The sequence below is a fragment of the Calonectris borealis genome, chromosome 19 (genome assembly GCF_964195595.1).
Source record: "Calonectris borealis chromosome 19, bCalBor7.hap1.2, whole genome shotgun sequence".
Classification (NCBI taxonomy): Eukaryota; Metazoa; Chordata; class Aves; order Procellariiformes; family Procellariidae; genus Calonectris; species Calonectris borealis.
In genome coordinates this window covers 3,464,245-3,485,036 of record NC_134330.1, presented here as the reverse complement: position 1 = coordinate 3,485,036, position 20,792 = coordinate 3,464,245, and the positions used below count along the sequence as shown (strand labels likewise).

Sequence of the window (20,792 nt, the reverse complement as noted above, 5' to 3'; positions counted from 1 at the left end):
TTCTTCTCCCATCCACTGTCCGACAGCCCTTGGCAACTAGTCAGAGTCAGAGGTGGAAAAGACCCGTCAGGCCATCTAATTCCCCTTCCTGGCAAATGCCAGCTTATTCCTCGTGTTTTTAGCATCCTCCAGTTTGATGTTTCCTATATAACCAATCTTTGGGACATTTCTGCCTCTGCCAATAGCCAGGGCCACCAAACCAGTGAGGCGTTGCCAACCCTGCTTTGCAATGCAACGGAGTAGGTAAGAAACAAAGACACTGCGAATATCTACTCCCCAAAGTGGTCTGTGTACCATGAGCATGCGTTTCCGCCACACTACTGCAGCATATCAGCCCTGATTACTATATAAATCTACGTGTCAGCTATGTCCTAACAGTTAAGGCATTAAAAGAATCTATTTATCTCTTGCCATTAAGTGCATGTCAGGACCAGTTGAGCACTTGATAAAGTCTCACTGGCCACCCTATTGCCCATTTTGCCTTTGTCCACGCAGTGGACCCGAGCACTGCACATGCACATATCTTCACATTCAGAGTTAGAAATTTTTATTAATTCACGTTGCAGTTCGAATAACACTTTGCAAGTTTTGTTAAAGCTCTGTAAAATGTATTTAAGGACCGAAGAGAATCCAAGGAGCACAAACAGGGGCTAAAGGCACGCATAACATAAAGGCATGCATAAGTTAAAAGAAGTCATTTTAGGATTATTCGAAGGAGGTTTATAACTTCCACAATTTTGAGTCCAATGCAGAATTATAAACACTGTCTTTGGAACCAGTACCAATATATAAATCAACTACCAACAAGCAAATTTACAGCGTCCTTCTCTGCTGAACTCTTTGCTATCATTTCATTGAGGTGAGTGGGCAGAAGAGAATCCAAGCGAGGAAGAGCTGGGCTAGAAAACTGAACGTTTTTCAAAGATAATTCAGTTCAGCCTAGTTTTGTTAAGATGTAAGTGGTTTTGGGGGGAGTGAAAACTATCCTACTTATTACGAGCCAAGAAAGACACCTCTTCTTTGAAGCAAGGGTAACGTACCTCCGAACTTATCTTTCTCCATTTATTAACCCGCGGACAGATGCTAGCACTTCACTGTGCTCCACAGCTTGACAAACGGCTGGCTGGCAGCCTGCCGCGGGGCAGCCACGCATGGCGGAGCGAGCGCTAGTCGGCTCCCTAGGCAAGCGCAGTTTTCCAGGTATCACTGAGCAGGAGAGGACTTTTTATGGCCATCTGGTAAGAAGGACAGCTCAAGAGCCGTTAGGGGATGGAAGTGGAAAGGGCGCGGGGGTTCACAGCCTTATCACTAGGTTTTCTCTGCTGCACTGAGTGACCACATGCCCAAATCCTGAGAATAAAGTGTGTTAGTGATAGAGAGAATCCCACGACAGGCAAGAAAACATAGAGCGTAATGACAGCGAGAGGAGGGTAGTGGGATGCGGTGAGTTGGGTCAATGCTCATGTTACTCACTACTGCCGCTTACATTTGCTGCTTTGAGATGGCATCTATCTTACACTCACTATGAAGATTTATGTGTCTGGAGTAAAAGCAGGGAGAAATCTCTCTGGGTGAATTTTAGCTCAGTGATGGCATCTTTATAAACAGTTCCTTTCTGTCTTTACACCTGCAGTACCGTGAACCTAATCTTATGCCAAAGAAGCTGGCACTCACTGCTATCAGCTGGGTTTGGTGAAAATGGAAGGAAAACATAGACTGCTGCCTCTGACCAAGTTCTTGGTTTACAATGCAATATAACGTGAAGTCTCTGGGCCAGTCAGTCACCTTAACTTGGCACGTCTAGATGGCTTCAGCTTTCAGAGAAGGTATTTCCCTCACCTACCCATAACGTACACAGCCTGAGGGGAGCTGACCAGTTATCGGAAGTGGATACCATCCCAAAGTTCACTCTGATTACAGTATGGGTCAATAAGTGATGAAATATGTGCCTTTGTCCATTTTCACAGCCTGTTTTTCCACCTTCACAGCCCTTTGCAGACATGCGCTGATTAAACTCCACACCAGCAATGTGAGGCATTTCTATCCTTGTTGCAGTGATGGAGCACTGGAGTCATGGGCACGTTAAGCGCCTCATCCAAGGGAACAAGCTGGTGAGAATTTGCACCAGATATGTAACTGGGACCCATACTTAGTGTTCAACCAACTCTTTCTGTTAATACCAAATCATAAACCATCCCTTGACTCCATCAGGGAGTCGAGAGGAAATGGCCTCAAGTTGCGCCAAGGGAGGTTTAGATTGGACTCGATGATCTTAGAGGTCTTTTCCAACCTTAATGATTCTATGATCTTTTTCAAGATGGAAATCAGAGGAAAGACAGTTTGAAAGATGACAAGTTGGGCTCTGAGGGATGCTTCTGCACCACTCGGCACCTTGGTTGTTGCTATTTGTACCTACATACAAGGGCTTAAATTCTGCTTCTTTGCACCTCCTCCTCCAGACTGTGGGAGGTGGCAGCAGTTTGGTGACCTGCCGTGGGCTACGTGCTCAGTAGTGACCCACCTGTGAAGCAGGGGGACGAGCCCTGATGGGAGAGCCCCTGAGCCTTCTCCAGCTGGAGCAGGAAAGAGCAGGGAGAGCTCAGGGCAGCTCAAGGCCCTCAGCTACAGGTGAGGGCAACAGCAAAAGGAAGAGACAGCTTCTGCTCTACACAGCCTTCCTGTAACGTCTGTAGGTTGGCACACCCGTACGTTTCTGCTAGAGCTTGTCCTCTTTTTCCTTGCCAGGCAAGTTGCCAGGAGAGTGACAAGCCAGCTGGCAGCTGATGCTAGAAGCCACCATTACTGTTAGCTGCTGGTCACATCACAAACGGTGCATGGATCAAAGATGGGCCTAGTCCTTTTACTAGAGGGTGTTTTTAAAACACGTCAAAATTAATGGAGACAATAAAACCGCAACAACTGCGCTTTAACATTTCTGAGCATTTCCTACCGCTGGGCCCCTTCTGAGCAGCATAATCTCTGACGTGCCATTCCATTTACTTAAACAGATGATATAATTTATCAATATAATGGACACTGATGAAGATGGATTAATTTGGATTACAGAACCAGCGCTTTGCAGTGGCTCTATTCAGGACACAAAATGAGGATGTGCGTGTGATTATGACATTGTTTGGAGCAGGGTGGGTAAGGGCAGCAATCTGCACAGAGACTCGACGCTCCCGAGTTGACAGAGGAGAGCCCTCGTCACAGCTACACGAGAAGGGAGCTTCAAGCACCAGTATTTTTCGTCAAGTTGCTTTAGGCTTCTCAGACTATGCTGATGTGATCTACCACTATTTTCTTTTTATAAATGCCTTCTCTCACACTAAGTGAGATCCCCATAAAAGTTAATTAATCAGAGAGGTAGTGTACAGAGAAAAGGAAAAGCAAAACTTAAAAAAAAATAAAAATCACCATTGGGTGAGATGTACGTGATCTCTGATCACACCTCTTCTTTGTACCTGTTCCTGATCCCACTATGTCCCTGCTGGGAGATTCGCACATCGCATCGGCCAGGCGCTCCCGGAGGCCCTCTTCAGTGTGCTCCATGGAAGACATGTGACGGAGACCGAAGTTCTCGGGCCAGCTCCCACACACCTCCAGCAAGGTCACGCTCCGGTCGAAGGCACCTTCAACAAACAAACGGGAGATGTCTGGGAGACCCTGGGACCAAACTACTTCCATACATATTATTTATTGCATTGGAAAGAAAGAAGCCCTTGCATTTTGAGTGTCTGAAAAGCTAATTTTAGCACATTGGTTAAAATGCTGGTGTTAATAGCACGGCAGCAGCAAACAGGGCCCTAAGCACTGAACAGCTTTGACCAAGCAGCTGTAAGCAGAAAGGTTAAATTAAAAATACAGACCCAATTCTGGTCTCACGTTAGCGAGAGTCGGGAAATCAGCATGATGGCACCGACGGAAATGACAAAAGAACCGGGAAGTGTAATGTTAAAGAACTGTATATATGTTATTAAGTACATGTTAGACAACTAGCAATTATTTTCAAAGTTGATTTGCCTTTCACTGGACTGCTGTTGAGCTCTCTTCCCCCTTCTCATCGGGAACAATGGAAACAGTCATTTCATCTTTGCTAACGGGCACAAATTTTAGCCAATATCCCTTTCTTGCTCTTGAGCAGAAAAGCGCAACAGTGTGGTAGACTGATGAGGAAAGGACGGCTTGCTTTCTTGTGTTTGAAATATGTCTACTGAAGGAAAAAAGCGAGCCCTTCTTTCAGCCTGCGATATCTGTGGTATTCTCTGTTCCTGCACTGTGAAATTTTAGGTCAAAAGTGAGCTAACAGAGACTCTTTCATCAGCAGTGCTTTACTGAAGATGCTGGCTATTGTGACGGAGCGCACGTACCTACAAAAGATACTTAAAATAAAATAATTCCTTAACTTGCAGTTATTACCTCATTCACAACAGGGTATGATGCTCTGCTGAATGCAAAGATTAGATTCTGAATTCAAGATCACTTCAAAGTACAAATTAAAATTATTCTACTTTATTATACAGCAAGTCTTCTGCGAAGGCTTACTTAAATCATTCCCACTTGGAACAAGATTACAGTTATGCTTTGTTGCTTCAAGCACATACTATTTACTCAACTATTAGGTAACTGAATATGCAGCATTTATTGTGCCTGGTTTCTGCAAGCCTACTAAGGGGAAAAAATGCAAATGCCAATGTTTCTCAAAGTTAAAAGTACATGAAACACGTCCTTGTTATCAGGCCTTTGGTTTTCCCCTTTGATCAGCCGTCAGAAACTATCTACACTTGTAGTCTGTGACTGTACAGCTTCACAGCACACCCCCTGCCACTGACAGGTGGTAATAGAAAGGGTGAGAGACCAAGCCCCGCGGCAGGCGTCCCTTCCTCTGATAACGTCCAAAGTACCGGGTGATAACCGTTAGTAAACACTCGGGCAGCCGGTTAATCCATACATCAGCAAAGAGGGGCAGATAATTTTGAACTCTAATGGCATGGACAAAAGCACCAGGGCTGGCATTCAGGGATTTATATGGGCTGCAATGGTGACTTCTGGCTCCTGAATTTCATCGGCGCGCACAACTTTGATTTATCTCTTTGCCTGGCTGCAGAGTAGATTCCTGGCACTAGAAAACCATCAACGCTAAAATGGACCTCTACAAAATGGGACCGTGGCTCTTATGTGATACATGCACTTGAACTCTGGATGAATCCCAGTTTAAACCGAGAGGAGGAATGACCAAATATTTCAACTTCTAATGGGTCTTTGGATTTATAAGGTTACTCCAGTCTACTAATTTGTTTTAAAGCAAGGGTTCTTGAAGCTTGTTTGAGAAAATGCAGTAAGGAGGCGAAGTAATTTCGATGATGTTTAAGTCTCTGCAGCATTTCCATATTCTCAGCTATCTTAACTGCAGAGGGAAAAGCAAAATTTGGTCTTTTTTTGAAGCTTCTTTTTTCAAGCCGTCCTTCTGCGGTTTCATGGGACCCTGAGACCCCCACTCCGCATATATTCCAAGACCCCAACGATTTCAGTTGGTTTTGATAGGGCTGTTGATGTACCTGGAGAGCTACCGGGGGGGCTTTTAAACCTGCATCCCAAACCCCCAGGGTGGCAGCGGGGAGATGATGAGCTCCCACAGGTTTGCAGGGTTGTGCCAGAGATGAGAAATCTCTTCTTTACTAGCGTCTGCCCTTATTCCGAAAGTGAGAAATGGGAGCATTTCTGCTCCTATAAGCAGACATATGAATAATAAGGCAAATGGCTTTTGAAGCTCTGCCAAGATGCCTGCATACGTGTACAGGGAGAAACTTCATAGAGCGCCGGTCTCTGGCTCCTGAGATACTTGAGTGAGAGCAAAGGAGACAAGTGCAGCGTTACCTCCGCAATCAGGGCCAAGAGCTGCCAAAACTTCTTAGCAGCAACGTGTGAGGTTGCAAGTGTTAATGTAAATGCAGGTTAGAGGGATTAACTGCACGGAATGCTTTCTTGTAAAAAACCGTAAGGCTGGTGAAGCTTTAGATTTATCCTTCCTCCCTTTTCACTCCTTCTCCATGTTAGGAGTACACATCTGGCAATACGATTCACGTCCAGGCATCCAGCTACGATTCACCAGCCACCACTGTACCCCATGGGTGATCACCCCCACTGAGTAACGAGCGGCGGGGGCAGAGGAGGTCTGTGTGCCGTCATCTGCTCGGCATTGCAGCGGAGTTCGCCAATTCCTCCTTATTTCAATACACATGTTGATAAAATGGGTTCCACGTAAAGCTGAACACACAGATGTGCAACCGAGGTTACTCGGGACGTGGGAGTAGAAAATGGGACCTTGCTTGAAGAGGCAGGTCCCTTCCTACCACGAAGCCCTGGCTCTGTTCCTCTCCGATGTAAAAGAAAACTGTTTCAGGAAAAACCAGACCGATTGTCACGGACCTTCCTGTTCTTGCCACTGCATCAGCAGACAGCACACGTATCAAAGTAAAATAATTTTTGTCAAGGCAGAATTAAGTCCTGGGTATTTTACACCTTGGAGAATTCTTCTGTGAAGTGCATGAAATGGCAGATGGGCTGGTTGCTCCCCAGGAGCCTTTGGGTGCTTTGCCCTACGTACATGGCTACCAACGGCAACGGGCTAATGGCATTAAACTTACACTGATAGCAGCTAACCATATCTTTGCTATTTATTAAATTGTAATCTCTTTTTCTGGCTGCCTTGCTCTCCCCTTTTCAATCCGAGTATCTCAGCTGATAACATATCAAATTCCCCATTGTCAGCCAGAGAGAAGTTTACAAATAAACTTCAGTGGAGTGTCCAGCTCTCAAAATCCCCAAAACCCACAGCCAGGACGTAACTGCAGAACCAACGCGGCTGAGAAAGCTCCTGCTGATTCAAGGGATTACTGAAGGGTTGAGAGAAGGCAGACTTCGCCCCGTGCCTTTACTGACAAACCGCTGAAATCCTACTGACAGCCACCAATATCAGACCTTGACGTGTGAAACCTTTCTTCTGTCCCCCAGACCTGATAGAGCTTTGATGGTGGAACAGGTTCCACCTAGAAGCAGCAATTCGTTTAGAAACAGCTCAAGAAAGAAGCAAATTAGGTATTATTTTAGGTAAGCAATTACTAGTGAAATCCTGGTGAAACCTCATTAAATCACTGAAAAAAATCCCATTGACTTAAAATTGCGTCAATATTTCATCCTATTGCGTGATGCTTTCAAGCTAGCAGAACATTTACTTCTCCCCGTATTTACTGAAGATGAAACTGGGTGGAAATTCAGACCATCAGCCTCCTTTGTATGATGCCCAAGCACCGTCCCGGAGCCACGGCACTACAAATAAAAAACCACCCCAAACCAAACCAAGTGGAACAAGCAGAAGCCTCAGCTTGAACACCTAGGTGGGAAGTGCTTTGCTGTGCAACTCCAGCGTGTTTAGCTTTACACTGCCCCAAACATCCCAGGCTAATTCTGCTCCACACGCAGGATCTTCCTATTAAAACTTTCATTTTCTCCTGACACCGATCTCCCACTTCTGTCCTTTCACTGACGTTTGCCTCCCAACGAGCGCTGCCCTTTACTCACGCCGCTGCCGGATGGGGCAGAATCAGGCCCCCGTCCTTCTGCTTAACGTTTCTCGCATTTTATTAATGGCAAATGCTTCTGTTATTACTCATACCGAATTACCGTGCTTAGAAGCACAGGATTTGTCTTTCGCATTGCAATTGTTTCAAGGCTTTTAATATAAAAGGAAAATAAATTCTACAGAAAGAAAAAAAAAAGCCCCAAACCTTGGAAACGTCCCTTCATTTCACAGTTAGCCCTACCAAGCAAGACCGAGAAAACCAGGGCAGCTTATTTTCTTCTCTGAAAAATATAGTAGTAAAAAGTATTTTTACAAAATATTTTAATGCTTCTAGTGTGTTATTTTTCTAAGTCAAAATAGCTAAGCTAAATCTTTCACCATAGCCCTTTAATTCGAAAGCCAGGGGAAATTTTTTTCATTAAACCTCTGGACGGCTTTGTTTAAAATATGAAATCAAGTAGCTCCATTTCCTGTCTTCTAAGGCACAGTAAATCAAAAAGAGTACGTTCTCCAAAAATACAGTAATGGTTCTATTAAAGAGCTTGACAGTTTTGAGCCTCACCTTGCATATTGCAACATACGTGTGAGCAAAAATAACAGGGTAAATAGGGGAGGAAATGACCTGCCAATTTTAACCGATAAAAGATGCATCCTTCTCGTGAAAGGGATGGGGGTTCGACCCCCGGGGACGGCAGACCCTGAGGCGCGACCGAGACGGTCTCGGAGGGAGAGGAGGGGCTGCCCATCACCAAGCCCCTGCCTTTCCTGGCCCCTTCAGAAGCAGGAGTGGACTTTGAGGGGAGTCCCGATCCGCTCGGCACCGGAGGCACCGGTAACCGCAGCGCGAGCGGGACAGAGCTGCCCAGAAAAGCCTCGGCCGGGAGCGAGAACCCCATGGGCGTGTGAGGAACCAGCGCGTGGAAATTCCTTGCCCAAAGTAGTGAGTCAAATTGTAACATACCCCGTTTAAATATTAATGGTTGAACTTTCCTACAGGGTTTGCCAATTCACTCCCATGCCATAACTTTGCTACTCCGGGGGAATGCCAGAAAGCAGCAGCTCTCAATACTTGAGCAGGAACCTGTGCAAATTCCTCCTTTAAGGGTGGAGGAAGCGGCATCTCCCCGACTTGCCCCATTATCTGACTTTTGAACACGTGCCCGTGCTCGGCAGCACGCGCTGCTGATCCTCTCGGATGCACAGCTCACATGCTGCCTTCCCACCCTCCCGCGGCACGTGCACGTCAGCCTACGGGGGACAGACTTTGCAAGAACTCACCTCCGTGCATGGCTGTTAAATCAAGGTGTGAGTGTTAATTATTGCCTTTGGAAACGATGGCAGGAGCTACAGCCTCTGCGAGTAACTCTATTTCCCTGTCATCTTCCCTCCCACGGAGTTTCTTTTTTTCCAGAACCGCTCACAGTTCTGCTATAAACAGGACATTACTCACCAGCTCTGTATCCTGTGAGTGCATTTAATTAACGGAGACTTCAGTCGGGGTGCCCAGTCCCACAGGCAACGAACACTTTCAAATCCCTTTGAACTTTTGGCTAAGCGAGGCTGAGAGGTTCCTGTGTCCCTCCTCAGCGCACTACAGACTTGTAAACAAAAATACTGTTTATTCCTCTGTCATTATTTCTAAATGGGTTTTAAGCAAACACGCCACTGCCGGAAGGAGCAAGCCCAGCGGCGGGGCGGCCCTGGGAGCCCCGTGCCCAGCGGCTTTGCGGGGCCGAAGGCGGATGGTCGGGAGGAGGTTGCCCAGCCATCGCCCGCGTTCGCTGCGGCAGCGGCCACACGCTCCCGCTGCCCAGCTCGGGACACCGGCCAGGGCAATGGATGGCCACGGCCAGGATCACAGCGGTGCCGCGGTGCAAGCTCGGCAGGTCCTTAGGGACCATCTCGCCCTCCTCCTCCTCCCTGCCGCCCCGACAGACGCTGTCTCCTCCGGTCCTGCACAAGGGGTTAACCCCGGGCTCAGGAGAAGCATTTCAGATGATTAGGAACATAGCCAGCGATCACAGCCATCGTGAAGGCTTTCAAATGTGAGCGAGGCTGCAATTTTCAGAGCTGGAGCAGTGAGATATTTTTATAAATACATAAATCTTTTCAAGGAAAAACAAATATAGAGGAAAGAATGTAAACATTATTGTAAAATGCATTATAAAATGTCTGTTGTTTGTTAAATTTGCTCCTTACTATCCAGTCTATCTGTACCACCGATGTTGAAACATTTGCCTTTTTTTTTTTTTTCCAAACTCCCTTATTCATTTAAAAATAGTTTCCTGCATGTTATATGAATAAGCAAAACCTAAGGTCCTAAATCCAGGAGAACTTTGAAGTATGAAACCCATGGTCTATGGGAACTATGTTTTCATTAATCAAAGTAGATGTTTCTAAAGCCATCAGATTTATCATGACTGGATTTCATATGTGAAACCCAATATACACACAGACATACACTGCTTGTCCTTTTGGATTAGTTCTGACCTTTTACTCTCCTTTCTGAAGGATCTGCCTTTCCTCAGAGCAAGGCTGCCCTGTTTTACCACTGCATCAGCCAAAGGAGCCTTGACAAAGTACGTTTTCAACTCTCCGCTTTCTGTGTCTGAGTACGAGTCTGGGTTAAGGTCAAAACATAAATGATTAAGTATATTTATTAAACTCTGCCTTTGCCTTGAATGCTCCCTGCGACTTATATGCCATCCAAACTGCAGTTTCACACCAGCCTGCTGGTAATACACCTGGCCACCAAACGAGGGACCCGAGTGTCACCGCAGCGCCGACGTCGAGCCCCGGGCTGGCAAAAGCTGAAGGAAGCCCCCCAGAGCCCCCCGAGCATCGCCGAGGGCTCCTGCAGCCCTGGCCGAGCTCCTGGCTTCCCCAGAGGCACGGAGGTTAGCAAAAGGACACGGGAGAGAGACGGGATGGTTTAAAAACTGGAGGCAGGATGTGACATCCATCCAAAGCAGGACTTAAAAGATAAAACACAAAAAATCTGCGTTTGGTGTCATCGGGGGAGTTTATGCCGCAGTTTTGCAGTACCAGAAAGCACAGGACTTTGTCATCTTGCTTAGAAGAACAAGATGCTGGGGGCGAGCGCGGGCTCTGCTGCGGGTACAGGCGGCTGCCACCGCGCGCTGCAGGCACCGATGGGGAAGGCGCCGCTCAGCTACAACCTAAGGAACACGGTGCACTGAAAAAGAATATGAGGGTATTCATACTCTTTTTGCAATACTGGATGCAATTTATTTAGTGGTCTAAAAGCAAAAAGAGATGGAAACTACAGTATAACTGGATGCTATTATGATTTTAAAAACAAAATACCCCCTCATAATGAAACTAATTTCCAAGAAAAAATGTTTTTTTCCCTTGAATAACAAGATTCTTGCATATTTTAACTCTTTACAGCTTTGCAGAATCAGAACGCCTGGAAAAAATCAGGAATGCTATGATCAGCCTCAAACCCCCTTAGAGATTAACATTTCTTTACATTTAATCCTGACATAAAGTAGAGTATCCTGAAGAACAGAGAGCTCTGCACAGCGCGGGGCAGTTGGGGTGGGTGCACATTACCAGGTACGATTCTGCACAGCAGAAACTTCACCTGATGTTCTTTCAACCTCTAGGTCTGGAAATTTCATTAAAAAAGGATTCGCAAAAGATCTTCAGCACTTCTTAGTTTTTGCAAGGTTGGAAATGTTTTCTTGTGGTATTCACATACTTATAATTCTCAGTCCTGGTTAAAATTAGAAAATCCAGTGACTTTTTTTTCTCCTAGTAAAGTTTCCCACTCTCTGAAGATCTACGACTTAGTTAAGCTTACAATAAGATGATTATTGAGATTTTCAACAATGCCTAGGAAATTTAAACACACAATGAATTCCATTAAATCTCAGTGGAGGCTTTTTTAGACGAGTCTTTATTTTGTTTTACTTCTCATCTGAATAAAAGCTGTGACTTTATGATGCTGAAGTCTTTGTATTGGCTTCACTGGGAAAAGCTGTGTAAGATGCAGGAGGGATACATCTGGTATTTCTGTGACACTACATTGCGCATTTGCTTATTTGTTTATATGCCAAGTCATTTCTGAACTCTCTGGAAGAGGTTTGCAGCATACTCTGTCTTAGCGAGCTCACTTCGCGAGGCAGAAATATGCCAATTCCACTGGAGGGACTTGAATAATATCTTACTTCCCTTAAGAAAACAGCAAGATTTATCTTGCTTATTATCAATCTCGTGGCGTGTGCAAATGCACATACGTACAAAGGACACATAGTGGATTATAAAAGGCTCATATTTACCCACAAGTAAGGAAAGATCTGACAACTCATTGGGGTTTTCTGGATAACTAAGATCTTATGTTACACTTTGAGACACAAGCGTGGATTTGTCATATTGCTTGAGAATTAGTGGTAACCGTCTGAGCCAAGGAATTTAGTTCTGATTGTTTCGTTTGAATTAAAAAAATCTTAGTGTTGAAAAAACATTGGAACTGTGCTACATACTAATATATCTCTCAAATTGTAATAGGAGACTCTTTCTTGTGTAATAGAAACAGAGAGTGTAATGCTTGGAAAGGCCAAGTTCATCGTGGGTACAGTTCCTCTGCAGCTGGATGGTGGGGGACACTGTACCTCAAAGCCGCTGCAAAGGAGGGGTGAAGGCTTCTCCATCGCAGACCCGCCTGGCGCTGCGCAGGGTGGCTGTGCCCGGCACACCGCCCTGAACCCTGCCCCAGCATCCTTAACGTCCCCCCGCTCGGCAGAGACGCAGACTTCTGCTGGGCTTTGGGTAATTTTTTCTTTATAAGTAACACCATACAGAGAAATGCTCACGAACAAGGGGAGATAAAGGGGCAGTTTCTTATCGGCGAGGAGAAAGTTTGCAGAAGAGAATCCGTAGGAAAGTGGCTGAGCAGTCATCGAAGCTCCGGAAATGTGAAATTTGGTTTATATCACCAGCAACCAGTTAAGAATGAAACCGAAATATTTTTTGCATTATAAGAGCGAATATTTCTCTGGTCTTATATCACCTTTTCCAGATGAAACACTTCACAACCCAGCCGACATATAAACAGAAACCAAAATATTTTCCTAAGGTGCATCACTAATCCCACTCGGGGCCTCTAACTTGTAATTTATTTGTCTTACCTCACTATGAGATAATGTACGCGTCGGTTCCAAGCTACTGTCCAATACGTACTTGTACACAGGATAAATAAATCTCACTTGCAAATACTAGGCACTCGCCGGGTGTTTGGGAGGAGCTCGGAGGGTGATTTCTATTTTCCTCCGGTCGCTGCCCAGCACGTGCATGGCAGCGCCCGGCTCCTGCCCTCGCCTGCCCGCCTCGAGCCGCTGCTGCCAGCCCAAAGCTGCAAAGCCGCCTGCAGCATTCATAAGCACGAGGCATCTGCGGTTTGCAACTGCTTCACAGAAATTAGCATATTTGAGTCATTTGTAGCAGGGGTTTCCATGTCGGTAATGTAACTCCTCGCCATGCGCCTGTGCTGTAACCAGCTTTTCCTTAGGGAATAACAGAGGAGCGATGACCTCCTGACACTTTCTGTAGCAAATCTCACCGTGTTAACATTCCATTTATTGGAGTTGCATCTAATACTGTGTGCACAGCCTGCAGTAATCACAACTTCCCTACAAGTATTTTAACATATTTCACGAACAGCACGAGACGGATTCAGATATTAAGCCAGAGTGATGGAAATGTTTGTGTTCAGGGCAGCTGAGAGGCTGCTGTAAGGACAGAGCACCATTAACACCAGGAACTGGTTTGGAAACTTACTCTTGCTGTTTATTAATTGAGTGACCAAGATCAGGGAATGGAGGAGAGATTGCAAAACACACCTAGAGGGCCAAATCCTTAGCCGAGGCAAAATGAGCAGTCAGCACCGAGCAATAAAGAGTTTTATTGCTTACACCAGGGAAGAGCTGGAACATCAAGGTTTAATTAACTCAGCCAAGGTCACTGGGCAAGTCTGTGCCAGGGCTGCCTAGAAAGAAATCTTCTGTCTGAGGACACCCCAGTGCAATGCCACATCTGCCTGGAAGGAACGAAACCACGGACAGGACCTCCAGACCCAGGCAGCAGGTCCCAGATACCCTTCCATCGGCTCTGGGTGTTTTGGAAATTGCTCACTCCAAGTCTCTAGATGTCTCCAAGAACACTAGAAAAATGTGTTTCTTTAAGGACTACAGAGAAATGTGAAATTTTATGTTTAGAAAAAAAAAAATTCAAAAAACCTTAAACTTGTTTCCTTGTAAGCCTTCCAAGTAGGGGAAGATAAATTCTTTTGGCCCGATTCTGAATTCATTAAAAGCACGTGCCAAGTTGCACGAGCTAGTTATCTAAGCTCCAGCAAGGCCTGGACCTACAAAGCACTGCAATCTCTGGCCCCAAGCCAGCTTAAGCATATACTTAATTTTAAGCATGCAAATAGCCACAGTGACTTCAATGGTGGTGTATATATGCTGAAAGTTAAGCGTGTGCTTAAGTGTGCCACTGGAGCGGGGCCAAGCACTTGGTGACTCGCAGTACCAAGGTCCGATGCCCTCCCAAACCCTGTCCAAGGAGGGGATTTCACTCCAGCCAGGCAGGCTTTGGGAAGGCCAGGCAGGACCCAGCTGGTCAGGAGCCAGCAGACCCGTCCTCGCTGTCTGAAGTTTGCCTCTGCATACATCGAGGAGGTTTTGCCCTTGTCACTTATATTATCCATCAGACATCTGGTGGCTGGATAAGGCAGGGAGACATTGCAAGGTGAGATGATGGAGTGAAAAAATTATTGCGACTGGCATGTCCTAGCCTAAGGCTTTCGGTCATTTAACTCATCTCACTCTCATCCTCGGAAAAGACTGTACTCGGAGGGCAGGAGATTTACCCTTCGACGTGCCTCATGTTCGCACTTGGCGATTTGCAGTAACAACTCCAAATGCAAACAGGAGTTAGGCAAAGATGGCTCCCCGTTTACTGCTAAAAGCAAAGCTTTCAGGAATAAGCAAGAACTACTTAAAAAAAAAAGTCATACAAGGACTTCTACTGCCTTGAATAACACCACCTTTTCTTTTACTTGACAATGGCACTCTGAGCTCCTGTTACAGAAACCACACAAGGTGACTAGACAGGTGCACCTATAGGCCATTATTCTTATGGGGACAAATTCAAATTAAAATTTTTCTTACTAATGTCATAATCTTGGAATTTCTCTGTCTTCTCCCATCAGACCACTGCCTACAAGAAAGCCCACTACGTACAGGTTTTTCAATAAATAGTAGATGAACGTTTGCGCACAGGTTGAAAGCTGCCAGACGCCCAGTGAAACTCCTTGGCTTCAGAAGCACGAGGCAGATGTACGCCAGAGGAGGTGCTGACCGAAGGGACCGCGCCAGATCCCCGTCCCCTGCAGGCTCCTGCCCTGCGGCTGCTGCCCGCGGGGATCTGCCTCGCTGCTTCAGCCGTACGCTTCCACCTGTATCGCTGAGAGACGTGGGTCTCCCACAACAGCAGAAAAGGACAGAAAGTGGGTGCATCAACCCAAACCAATGCAAAAAAAGTCAAAGGTAAGAGGAAAGTCTGATAATTCATGTTGTGCTGTTAATTTATGAAATGCAGCATGCTCTAACTTGGAAGCACAAGAACCGGATTTTTATAGTCAATCTTCTTTTTTCTTCCTTCAGTAAAACCCATTTTGGAGCACTGATGGCAAGGACAAGCTTTGCTGTGATTTATGAGGCAATGCAACTTATAATGTAATTTGGGATTAACCATTCAACCAGAAGCCACCAAAAGCCCAAAGGGATCAGGTACACAGAGAGGGATGAAGGAGAAACTTCGGTGTCTGGAAGTCCAAGTCATGATGCCCCAAATCCTTGCCTGACCCCACAGGCCCTGTCCCTCTCTGGCAGATTTCCCTGGATCCAGGAAGAACCGCCTCAGTTTTTCCAGCACCTTGGCCCCTTCCCAGCACATCTGGGATGATCCAAGTGGGTGTTTCTCCCTGCCTGCTTCCCCAGGAGGGCCCGATTCAGCCACTCACACACTTTATAGCCCCCTCTAAATACACTTTATAGCACCAAGCGGCTTAAGCGCCACAGCAAACGCGGGACCATTCACACCCAGGGACGGAGCTGCTCGCTAGGCACAGCCCCGCCGGCCAGGGGAGGAAAGCCCGGCTCTCCCCAGGGACCCCGGCATCTAAGACCTGGTACCGTGACCTTCTGGGCTGCAATACCTAACTCCTCCTGTGAAACTAGCTTTAGTCCATGTGAATAGTTTGATGATTATAACCATGCTGCTTGCCAAGGCCAGACAGATTCCGAGAGCTGCAGACTACCATTCTTGCGGACAATAAATATTCTACTGAAATCATATTTAAAAGGATAAACCTGCTACTAATAACTACGAATCAAATGAGAAGATTCCAATTTTTATGCCAGAAAGCTAACAAAAATCTTCAGTGTGTTATAAACAAGTATCTATCATTATAAACTAAGTTTAGCATGTAAAAAAACCAAAGATGGAGTTTATTGTCTTTAATGGCTGAGAAATGACAAGTGTGTTTGGTTGAAAAGTAATTTAGCAAGAAGTAGTTCTGTACAAGAATCAAAATCCGTCTTAAAAAAAGAAAATCACTGCTGACAGTTTTACAGTAGAATTAAGCCACTGTGAACTCTCAGAAGTGGGGCTAATCACAAGTTTCTGGGGAATTGAATACAGAAGAGAAATCTGATCATTAGGGAGAATCCTATAACTCAGGTAGAAGCTGATCCTACACCTTTCCCAGTCTAAAATTCTGAGTCAAACCCCCGATGTTTTGCAGAGGGCATTGCTTTCTGACGGCCTGCTGAGCCGCCTCCCTTTCGTCAGCAGAGTGATGATCTGCGAACCCATCGGAGCAACCACTGTTCCAGCCTTGCGTCCTAACGATCACCCCATCAGCACAAAGCCATCTATGAGTACGCCTGGCACAAAGCGTCGGGAGGAAAAACTTGCTTTAAAACCACAGAGAAGCAAATCCAAGGAGGTGAGCAAGTCGGGTACCGGCTAATGAAGATAGGAGAGGTCTGACGACGTGGCTGTGTAAATACATGTAGAAGTATTCCCTACAGTGGGCAAGCCCAAGGGTGGAAGCTGTCCAAGGGGAATCTCTCAAAAACCCCGGACAGCAGCAAAAAATGTGACAAAAACCTTGCCAAATGTTTTAGTGCTCTGCTGAAAGATCAAGGTGGAAGGAGCCTCAGTGCTGGAAGCCTTGGAACAAAGACAGACTTTCCTGGAACAGAGCGCGTAACCGTTCAAACATCAACCCATCATCTCAGTTGTGAACCAAAGAAATAACAATAATAATTTTACAGAGGGAGAAGAAAAAGGAAGGAGGGAGAAAGGAAGTAAAATCTTTTGCCAGTTCCAGGTACACTGACCTCCCTATCTGCAGATTAATTTAAATCAAGGAAAGAGAAAAAAAAGCGGGACACGAGATGAAGTAAAGAAAACATTTCTAAGTACAGTAAGTGACCAGATTGGAAATGTATCCTGGGAGAAGTAACTTTTCCTAAGCACACAAGTATTACCTTTGATACATTAAAAGGTCAACAGAGGCACGAGTAGTTTCATGTATGGAGAATAGATTCAAAAGGTATGTTAGGGCACGTTCAAAGCACCGAGGGAAACGGTGGTGCAGCTCTGGTGTCTATCAAGCCTTGTTTATTGATGTTCTTGCTAGCTGAGGCAAGGTTTGGGAACACGGATCATAACACCATTTTTATATCCTATAAAAGTACACTGCGAAGTGATGAGAAATGGGGATTGTTGAGTTGTGCCAGGCAAGTCCATTATAATGAAGGAGCGTACTTTTTCGTGAGGCTTTTTACAATGCAAAGAGTAATTCTTTTCTTGCTGTGAAAAAAATTGGGAACCCTCCAAAGCATATGTTTCACAAATCTCCAAAAAGTGGAAAACAAGATTCCAAGAGGAGAAGTGTAGGAGGTGCAGTGTGAGAACAGAAGTTCAGGACGAGCTTCCTGCATGTCCCGCGTTGGGGACAGATGGGGCAGGGACCAGCCCAGGACCTCTGCTAGCACGCTTGCAGTCTGCACAGGGACTCCCTCCCCAAGCCGTTTGCTTCACCCTTGCTCTTAGGACAGGATTTGGGACTGCAATGGAAGCTGGTTATCCTCTCTGCAATTACAGCAGATTTTGTTTAATTGCATTCAAAACGGGAGGCAAAATTAGAGATGTTTAAGACCACCCGTATTTTCTGCTTAATCGAGCAGAGAACTGCCTTCTCATTCCAAGGTGGAGAATTAGCATCTTAGCACCTTGTTTCTCCAAGACATTTGACCTTTGTAGCTCTACAAACTAAGACACTGGCTAATTTTCATCTAGTTGGACACCGTTCGGAAACTACTTAGGAAGTGGGATACGTTGGAGGTGTTTTGGTGAAATATTTAAACTGGAGAGTTGCCACTGAGCTGAAGGCACCTTTTCCCCAGAGACCCTGAAGCCCTGCCAGGGCGCAGCGGAAAGAAGGCCTGGAGATGATAAAGACCTTCAAGTGCACAATTCAACCTTTTTATGTCAACTTTGAAAGTCAGTCCCAAATCCCTGCCCGTACCTAAACATGTTTGTCAGGTAGGACAAGGGAAAGCCTAAAGAGGTCACATCAGTATGATCTTTGGGTTGATGCAAATAAGGCTGCAAGAATTTCCTTACTGAGATTGTTTCCAACACACTCTGCACACCATTGAAACCAAAGCGAATGGAAATAGTAAAGTAACTCTCCAGCTTTATGTCCGAGTTGTGTTGATACCACTCTGACCAGCCCAGTAAAGTCATTTGTCCATCTTATGCCTTAGTTCCTCCACCTGTATGATAGGCGTAAGATAATATAGCTACTTGACTTCAGTTTTCCAAAAATAAATATCTGGGAATGCTCTGAGGTCTCAGTAGCAAGTCAGTGCATATCGCTGCTCACAAAAGACCCCCTGTAGCTAACAATATGACTTTGGAACACCTCGAAAATCCAAACCAGATGAGTGCTGTGCCCATCTACATCAAAAAGCTGCCGTCTTTCAAACCACCCTGTTGTTAGGTCAGAAAGCCTGCGAGGCCTTAGCTTCTGCGGGTTGTAGCATCAAAAGTTTTAGGCAAGTTTAGAGAGCCCATCCTAATACTCACAGCAGTGAAGACAAACAACCTAAACTGAACTGGAATTCTCACTGTTCATAAAGAATGAAATTCACCTCCGTGCTGAGAGCAGGCGCAAGGCCAACATACCATTTAAGACCCATTTTCAGGGCTTAGTAAGACTTAAGTGGTGCACAGACCTTGGGCTAGCCTTTGGCACGAGAGGGGATTTTACCCATAATAAACTAGCAAGAGCCCGTAGTGCAAACTTCTGCAGGACCTTTGACAGGATGACAGCTAGGAAACATAGTAAGCCAACAGACTTGTAACCACCGAGTCCACCTACCTTTCTCGTATAAATAATAGGTCCAAGACAAAGGAAGTGGAAATTAGATGCTTGTGGTGAATTGCAGAGAGCCAAAGACCTTATAAGATACCCAGTACTTACATCTACACTTAATTAGGAGTGAAACTGCAGACATGAGACCTCAACATGTGGTATTCACATGTGGGCTCAAAAATACTGTCAAAGCCAGTTTTCTTATGGTTAAAACGTTGAGCTTATGATGCAGAGGGAAAGTCTGGAGATGCCTGATCGACTTCCCCAGCTGTCTGTGTATGACACGCTGTGCTCTACCAACTCAAACGCAGGGGCTGCTCCAGCGCTGTTCGCGCAGATGCCAAGTTTTGCCCTTGCACCCCGTGCAAGCCAGACGACTACAGAGAGGTCCCGAGATGTCTGTTGTATGTACTGATTGAGCAGTTAAACCTAAACAAGAAGAAATCTGAAATTCAGATGTTAGTGTCAAAACTAATAGGAAACAGGATGCAGCTATAATGCAAATACAGTGGTCCAAATTCTGGTCTCAGTTACGACCCAGCGAGTCCAATACGAGCGCAGGGAAAAGGCATTCTGTTGTACATTAATGAAGAATTTTGTCTCGCAGACTTAAAAATAAACTTGTAACTTTTTTTGACCCTATGTAAAATCCCAGCAAGATTTTCTCCAGGAATAGGCACAGGACAAAATTGCTTGTTATCCTGATATTACTTGACTTCAGAGACGCCTACAACAAAGTCGGGGTCTACTGGTGAAATCCCAGTTCCACCAAAAACAACAGGAGTTTTGCCAAGGCATTCAGTGAAGGCAGGGTTTCACCCCAAATCTTTAGAGGAATATAATTTTCTGAAGAGAAAAAACACATTAAAACACAAACAAATGTTTTTCTCCAGATATTTTAAACAGTTTTTAAAGAAGATCTCTAACTTAATTAAGAGTGCAAATATGTGGATGTCATCTACACGTTGTGTATAAACAATTCATCATGACTCACATTTCTACAACACTGTAGTGAGTTGGACTAGCTCTCTGCGAACAAAACCAGAGACATCTGCAAATCGGATTTAAAATCTTTTTTTTTTAAAAACAAAATGATTAAAAGTTGAAGAAACACTTCCATATGGAAGAATCTTACCCCAACAGGTCACCACAAAGACACTTCAAACACAATAAAACAGGAAGTGCTAAAAAAAGCATAGCAGCTCACAAAAACCCCCACAACCTTTTCCACAGAAAAAATATATGTCACCCTGGGTAGAAAAACCATTTGGCAGTGTAATGTGTCTTTAATCTCCTCAATTTGCTTATTATAGTAAAGGGTTAGAGGAATTTTCAAGCAGTGGCCAAAAATACTACAATGATATCCTCCCCCCGAAAAGTAAACTTACTTAAAGTGAATTAACTTCTTCAACTTAAATATTTCAAAGCTGAAAGTACCCCCACTGGGAAAAAAAAAAAGCTCCTGTCCACGAAGGACAGTTTAACCCAGGACCCAGCCATCGCCTGCCCACGCCGGCTGGGCCAGGCACCCGCTCTGCTCTGCAGCGCGTGCAGGAGGTGAGCAGCAAACACCCGGCTGAGCTGCTTCTGTGCCTGTCACTGGACTTCAGAAGGGCAAGTGTACTTTGAGGCACCACAGAAATAAAATATCCTGGTGTTCCTCGACCCTAACCCCAACGGCCGCGTGCACAGGGCTGGGAGCGGAGCACTCGGGAGCGGAGCACAGAGGCA

At 45.4% G+C, this 20,792-nt stretch overlaps 1 protein-coding gene across 10 annotated transcripts in view; it reads right to left on the bottom strand.

Annotated features, from left to right (window-relative positions):
• BCAS3 (BCAS3 microtubule associated cell migration factor) overlaps window positions 1-20,792 on the bottom strand; it is a 373,812-nt gene that overhangs the window by 21,370 nt on the left and 331,650 nt on the right. For 7 of the 10 annotated variants that reach the window (XM_075168417.1, XM_075168419.1, XM_075168418.1 and 4 more), the window contains one exon: window positions 3,465-3,632. In XM_075168417.1, coding sequence (XP_075024518.1) covers window positions 3,465-3,632 — 168 coding nt within the window. Of the gene's footprint in view, window positions 1-3,417; window positions 3,633-20,792 lie in introns of all 10 variants that reach the window. The other 3 variants (XM_075168423.1, XM_075168422.1, XM_075168424.1) reach the window with 1 other exon arrangement.